The following is a 7,346-nucleotide window of genomic DNA, read 5'->3' as shown; positions in this document are numbered from 1 at the left end:
AGCTGGGGCTGTGTCTCGCTTGCTGACTAACGGCCAGAGCTCCTGCTTAGAAAGATGAAGAAAATCCACATCGCTCATTCAGTTACAACGGTCTAGTGTAAAGTATGTAGGTTCCCGGCTCATGTAATTCTTCAGCGGGATCCAGCAGGGAGCGTGCCTAGGTGGGCTCTTCTTTGTCTTCTCTCTCCTACCTCTCAGGTTGAGCCCAGTACCTCAAGCATGCTAGGAAAGTCCTCTCCCACCTGGCTGTTTCCCCAGCACGCTTACATTTTGGAGACAGAGTCTTACTGTAATGCCCAGACTGATTGTGATCTCACTTTGTAGGCTAGGCAGGCTTTGAACTGGTGACCCTCTTGTCTCAGACTTTGGATAGTTCCTTATAATGACAGTCACATACACCTTACTTTCATGACTTGTCAGTGTGTGGGGTATATGCTTGTCTCAGCCTGTGAAGTGGAGGCTGCACACACGCATAAAAACTAGGGGTTGGTGTGTGGTATTTTCCTCTTTCACCCCGTACCCTGTTTTTGTTTTTTGAGCCAAGGTCTCCTTTGTGTGTCCTGGTTCTCGGAACTCACAACGTAGACCAGGCTGGCCTTGAATTCTCAGTGATCCCCCTGCTTCAGCCTCCCCAGGGCTGGGGTTAAAGGTGAGCGCCACAGCGGGCGTGGTGGCAGATGTCTTTAATCCCAGCATTTGGCAGGCAAACTGCTGTGAGTTTGAGGCCAGCCTGGTCTACAAAGCAAGTCCAGGACAGCCAAGGCTACACAGAGAGACCCTGTCTTGAAAAACAAAAACAAAAAACAAAAACAAAAGGGGGAGGGAGCGCTACCACTCTTGGCTCCTACCCTCCTCCTCCTCTTCTTTTTTTAAAAAAAGATTTATTATTATGTATACAATTCTCTGCCTGCGCATACACCTGCAGGCCAGAAGAGGGCACCAGATCACACTATAGATGGTTGTGAGCCACCAGTTGGTTTCTGGGAATTGAACACAGGACCTCCAGAAGATCAGTCAGTGCTCTTAACCTCTGAGCTATCTGTTTTTAGAGGCAGGTTCTCTCGCTGAACCTCGAACTGCTCTCAGCCATACTGAGTGATCAGTGACTCACGGACCTGTCCCCAACGCGTGGGATGGCAGTTGCCCTGTCGTGGAAGTTTGGGTTTATGATAGGTAAACATGTTTTTGTTTTAATCCCAGGTAGTATTTGGGGCGCTGCTTCTTGATCTTCGTCAGCTGGAACTACTTTGTGCGGGTGCATAGTCTTTGCCAGTGGGTGTAAATGCGGGGGGTGGGGGATGATGGTGGGGGGGAGGGGTGCTCCGAGAAAGAAGGTTGCTGCTGCTCCAGGTTGCTGTTTGTGTAGTTTGGTGAGAAAGAGTTGGCGATATCCTGAAATGAGGATTGGATTTGCCCCAAGGAACCGTATCACCCTAAACAGCAGGAAGCAGCTTAGAACTACATCCCTTCTCCCCACTAACCTTCCTTCTCTCCTACCTGGTGTTGGTGTGTTGGAAGGGACTGGGGTGGAGAAGGGAGAAAGAGATATAAGAAGCCAAAATAAAAGTAGATTTAAAAAGCACGCGCTATCCCTTCGTGGGGACCCCGCTCTAACTCTCATGCCTTCACAGCAAGCACTTTTGCTACTGAGCCATCTCCTCAGCCTCATGACGTATCACAGCACATGAAACTACAGTTAGAGACTGTGGTAGCCACCTGGGGGACTGCCGGGCTTCGTGTGAATTTAGGGCCTGCTAGCTAATTTCGGACCCAGGCCTATTTCCAATCAGGAATTTCCGGAACTGGTTGAACTTTTGCTAAAAACTGTAAGAGACAGTGGCGGGAGGCACCACACCTTAGGGCTCTAGGACTCCATCAAAGAGGAAGGAACCTTACCGGGTCCTATGCTCGGGAGGGTGTGGGTGGGTGGGAACCTCTCCCTGCGCACGCGCACCCGGGCTCAGAGTGGCCGGCGCACGCGCACAGGGTCTGTTCCCCGGTGCAATGGAGCGGGTGTTGGCAGACGCGCTTCTGGCGCAGAGCCGGGAGCCCTGTGCGTTGCTGGGGGCACTGTGCGGTGGGGAGGCGAGTGCAGAGCGGGTGGAGACCCTGCGCCTGGTGCTGCAACGGCTGGAGGAGCGCGATGTGGGCGTCAGCGGGCTCGCCGAGGCGGCACACGAGGTGGCCAAGGGCTACCTGGTGCCCTTACTGCACGCGTCCCCGGGCGGAGGGCCTGCGAGGCCCCGCGTGCTCCGAGCGGCGAGCGCGGCGCTGCGTTCCTGCGCGCGCCTGGCGGGCCCCGAGCTGGCGGTCGCGCTGGCCGAGGACGCGCTGCGCGAGCTGCCGGACGCTTCGGCCGCGGAGCTGCTGGCCGCGACAGCGCCGTGTCTGCGCGCACTCGAGGATGCCCCGCTGTTGCGTCGCCTGGCGCGCGCGGCCGTGGAGCTGGCGCTGGCCGGGGACGCGCCGCCGGCGGTGGGCACGCGCCTGCTGCCCGCGCTGGCACAGAGCGCAGAACCGGCCCTACGGGCGGCGTGGGACGCGCTGGGCTCCGCGGGGCTCGGAGCTGAGAGCCGCACTGGGCCAGAGCTGCTGGTGCTGAGCGCACTGGCCGAGAAGCTGCTGCCCGACCGTGCGGGCCGTGCGGATCTGGACGCTCGCCTCTGCGGCCGCTTCTGGAGAACCATACAGGCGGGTCTGGGCCGCGGGCAGGACGCGCTCACGCGCAAGCGAGCGCGCTACCTGCTGCAGAAGGCTGTACAGGTGTCTGCAGAGTTGGCGGTGGACTGCAGCTGTGGCTCCCAGGACACAAAGGGTACCACATTTGTCTCTCTTTCTAAAAAGATTTATTCATATCTCTCTCTCTCTCTCTCTCTCTCTCTCTCTCTCTCTCTCTCTCTCTCTCTCTCTCTCTCTGTGTGTGTGTGCGCGCGCGCGCGCACTTGTGTTGTGTTTATATGGACCACGTGCGTGTAGTTGCCCGGGAGGGCATCGGATCACCTCGAGCTAGAATTAAAGGCAGATGTGAACTACCCGATGCGTGTGCTCTTAACCCCTGAGCCATCTCTCCAGCCTGTAACTTACTTGTCTCTTTGCCTTAACCCCACTCTGCTTCCCCAAACCAGTCTTGAGGGGAGACCACCCCATCGTTCGGGGATTTGGCACTTGCATGTGGCACCCCTATACCATCCTCTGCCTGCACGTTGGGAAGAGTGACCCAATGCAGGGTAAGGTACCGCACACGTGGGACCAAGCCTGCTTCAAGCCCTTACACCCTGGTAGAAAACGGAAGGGTTGACACCCATATCAAACTGAAAGAAAGGTATTGTGACCCAAGTTAATGTCTGAGACTTGAGATAGAGAATTAAGTATTGTTCTCTTGACATTCCCTTTGGAATTTTAGGAGCAGGGTTTGCGAGTGCTTTTTTAAAACACAAATCTTAAGTCGTGTGTGTGTGTGTGTGTGTGTGTGTGTGTGTGTGTGTGTGTGCAAAATCAAAGAGCAACTTGTGGGATTGCTCTTTCTACCGCATAGGTCCAAGGAAGGAGCTCAGGTGGTCAGGCTTGGCAGCAAGTGCTCTTACCCACTGAGCCGCATTCCCAGCCCCATCCAGCTTTAACAAACAAGACCTGTTCATCTTTTGAAGCTTCCCCCGCCGATCATCAGCTCTTCCCGCTGTTTACCCTCCTGTTACGTCTTTGATGTAAGAGTTGTGCACCTGTCGGACCGGGATGCCTCGGCTTGGCTTTCTGTTTTATCTTTGGGTCCTGGTGTTGGTTTCTTGTTTCTTATAATGAGTAGAGACTTAGCAAATATTTCTGCCTGGAGATGGGTCCTTACCTTCTGTTAGGTTCTGAGCGTGTGGCTTTGAGTGGGGTGACCTGGTTTGTGGTTGATCTGGCTTTGAGCTGCTGTTGCTGAACTTCATTTCTGGGGAGCGTCTAGTTGCCTCCTGCATAGCGTGCAGTCTGGAGACCCTGAAGTTTTTCTGTTGCTTTCAAGGCTGCTGAGCCTTGACAGTTGGTGCTTGCTGCTTAGCTCGTGACTGCTGCTTCTCCAGTGGCATCCTAGACCTGTGTGGCTGTGCTTGGGGGCTGGGGATTTTCCTCCTGGCTCTGTGTCCTCTCCAGGAGCATGTAGCTCCTGTTTTGTTCTTAGAAAACAGCCAAGAACTTCTGAGGGTGGGGAACGCCCCTTCCTCCATGCTCCACCAAATGCGGGGAGCAGCTTGTGCATCCTTTCACAGACTTTCTTTCTGGACTTTGGAATTGTGCTCTGTGATGGTCCACGTACATTCGGGGTTTTGTGGGTTATTCATTGGTTCCTTTTTATATTATCATCAGCATCATCATTATTATTATTGGCAGAAATGCTCTCTTGTGGCTTCATGCTTTCAAAGCAGAGCTGGGGCTGTCTTAATGCCTTTCTTTTGTTCTTACAGCTTGAGTGATAGTTTGCTCAGGCCCGACTTCTAGCTAGGGGAGACATTTCCACCCGCATTTTAAAGGCTTCTGTCCATCCACTAGCTGCACTTTGAGAAGCTGGAGATTCCACTGCTGCTGTTGGGAGTTGAGATGCTGCTGGATGCTGGGGGTCTGCGACTTCTCCATGGGTTCCTGGGGCTTAGGGCCCTGGCCTCCTGGGGCCTCCTATTTCACTGGTGTGCTGGGCTCTTGGTGCACTGACAGTCTGGAGATCAGTGACCTTTGATCCTGGGGAGTTTTCCTGGGTTCTCTGTCCTCTTCTCTTCCTGACCTGGAGCCCCCTGGGCTCACTCCCTGCCTCAGTTACTTTGCTATTGCTGGCATAGACGCCGTGACCAGAAGCAACTTGTGGAGCAGAGGTTGATTTCAGCGTACAGCTCTCAGGTCACACTCCATCTGTGAGGGAAGTCAGAGCAGGAACCTGGAGATGGGCACTGAATCGGAGACCAGAAATGAGCTTGTTGGCTCGCTCAGCCTGCTTTCTTACAGTCTAGGGCCACCTGCCCAGGGGCGACACCAGTACAGAGGGATGGGCCCTCCCACTTCGCCCGAACCAAGAAAATGCCCCGCAGACTTGCCCTCAGGCCAGGCTGAAGCTCCCTCTCCTGGGTGACTCTGGCTAGTACCGCCTTGACAAAAGCCAACCAGCACACCTCCAAAGCTTCCTTTGCTAGCGGATATTCTAGAGTCTTGTCATCTTCTCCACTCACTGGTTAGTTTCTTTGGTTTCCAGTCTTTTCTCTGAGTTTCTTGTTTCTGTTATCAGCTTTTAATTTTCAAACTGTTTTGGGCCAACTCCTTTAGTGTTACGTCTTGCTCTGACCTCAGTGCGCAGATGCGTCCACAGCACAGCATAGCTTGCTGCCAAGCCTTTCGGTTTTCAGGATGGGAGGACGAGGGGCTCAAGGCAAATCACATTATTTCTTGGTGTTCTCTCGGTCAAGCACACTTCATGCATTTCCCGCTAAAGTCAGCTCGGATTTCCAAATTCCCCATCTTACCACTTTGCGTGTTCCTGGGTTGTTTTTGTTTCTGTTGTTCCAGTTTTGTTGGGATTAGCCTTGTGAAGTCCTTTACCGCAGAGTCTTGGGGAAGAAAGTACAGTGTGAGTTATTCTTAACCCAGAATTCCACAACAATACTCTTCAGGAAACAAAGTAACGCAGAAATAAGAACAAGGTCAGGCGAGGTGGCAACTTCCAGGCTGCAATGTCATTTTTGAGCACATAGCAATTTCTAAGCTAGCCTGAGAGATTTTATCTCAAACAAACAAACAAACAACCCCAAAAACCTCTCATCCCAAATAAACAAAAACAAAAGGTCAAACTCAGAGTAGCCGACAAACGGACAACGAGAACAAATCAAAATTAAACAGAATTTCTTTTTGTTTCCTAAGCGTTTGTTTTGGTTTGGTTTGGTTTTTCAAGACAGGGTTTCTCTGTGTAGTCCTGGCTGTCCTGGACTCACTTTGTAGACCAGGCTGGCCTCGAACTCACAGCGATCTGCCTGCCTCCCCCGCCTCCTGGCAGTTTCCCAAGCTCATTGCTGGGAATAGTAGAATTAAGAACTGTCGCTGTGGGCTGGAGAGATGGTTCAGCAGATAAGAGCACTGACTGCTCTTCCAGAGGTTCTGAGTTCAATTCCCAGCAACCACATGGTGGCTCACAACCATCTATAATGTGATCTGATGCCCTCCTCTGGCCTGCAGGTGTACATGCAGGCAAAGCACTGTATACAGAATAATACATAAATAATTCTTAAAAACAAAAAACTGTTGCTGTGAAGGACTTAGCTAAATGAAGAACTGATTTTTTTTTCTCTCTCTCTTAAAATTCTGTTAGGTCCAAGCCTATTCTGGTGGTCTGAGAAGAAAAAAGATGAGCTTCTAAAGTTTTGGGAAAACTATATCCTGATCATGGAAGTTCTAGAGGGAAACCAGGTACGTGCTGTCCTGTCTCAGCGAAGCCTACAGCCCATGGGCCTCTTCCAGGCACGGGTGGGAAGGCTGCCTCACGTAAGCGCAGCCGTGTCCTTTGCTTTCTGGCATAAATGCAATTGTTTCATATTAAAGAAGTCTGCCGTCAGTGGAGTCACGTGATGGTTGTTTAAAATGTTTGCCTTCAGTGGAGTCACGTGATGGTTGTTTAAAATGTTAGCCCCATTTGGTCTCCCTCGGCATTCTCCAGCTGTGGCCCGTCATGTTACCAAGTGTAACTTGCTGGCTCGTCCCCACACTTTAGATTTAGTTCATCCGGAGTACGGCCTGGGAGTGTGAACTGGGGACAAGTTTCTAGGTGTCACTTGTCCAGCTGTCCTAGTGTAGAGAGCCCTACACTATAATGGTCCCTCTTGGTAGGAATCCCCGTATGTGCTGAGGGTCCCTGTCTTTGGGTTCCTAGAGGTTCCCGTCTAAGGGGCTCCTCAGCTGTGAGAGTCTCCATCTGTGGTTCTCTGTGTGTGGGCTGCAGACCATGGGCCAGCTGTGAGCCAGCGTGAGGTGTCAGTCTGCAGCACTGTACCCTGCCTGTGCCAAGTTCACAGAGCTGTGGCACACAGAAAGGAATTCTTCCAAATTCAAATAAATTCCCAGGGTTGCTTTGGTCAGCTGGCCCAAAGACCTTCCTTATTTATTTCAGAACCTTAGATTTAAGGTTATTTTGAAACATGTGAGTCAGATTCGGCCTGAGTTGTCACAGCACAGCCTATGAGATGCAGGGACACTGAGCTCAGAACTGAGTTGTCACGGCACGGCCTACGAGACGCAGGGACACTGAGCTCTGAACCTGCTCCGCGTCCCATTGTGTGACCCCAACAATGGCAGGAAGGGGAGCGTGACTGGGCAATTCCCTGTTTTAACCTCTT

At 52.3% G+C, this 7,346-nt stretch overlaps 1 protein-coding gene across 1 annotated transcript in view; it reads left to right on the top strand.

Annotated features, from left to right (window-relative positions):
* The first annotated feature begins 1,981 nt into the window (after positions 1 to 1,981).
* The window catches only part of Tarbp1 (TAR (HIV-1) RNA binding protein 1), a 46,291-nt gene continuing 40,926 nt past the window's right edge, over positions 1,982 to 7,346 (top strand). The window contains exons 1-2 of the mRNA XM_051168573.1: positions 1,982 to 2,815; positions 6,326 to 6,423. Of these exons, the coding sequence (XP_051024530.1) occupies positions 2,005 to 2,815; positions 6,326 to 6,423 (909 nt within the window). The 5' untranslated portion in view covers positions 1,982 to 2,004. The remainder of the gene's footprint in view (positions 2,816 to 6,325; positions 6,424 to 7,346) is intronic.

This window comes from Acomys russatus, chromosome 26 (assembly GCF_903995435.1).
Source record: "Acomys russatus chromosome 26, mAcoRus1.1, whole genome shotgun sequence".
NCBI lineage: Eukaryota > Metazoa > Chordata > Mammalia > Rodentia > Muridae > Acomys > Acomys russatus.
This window is presented reverse-complemented; position numbering and strand designations above follow the sequence as displayed.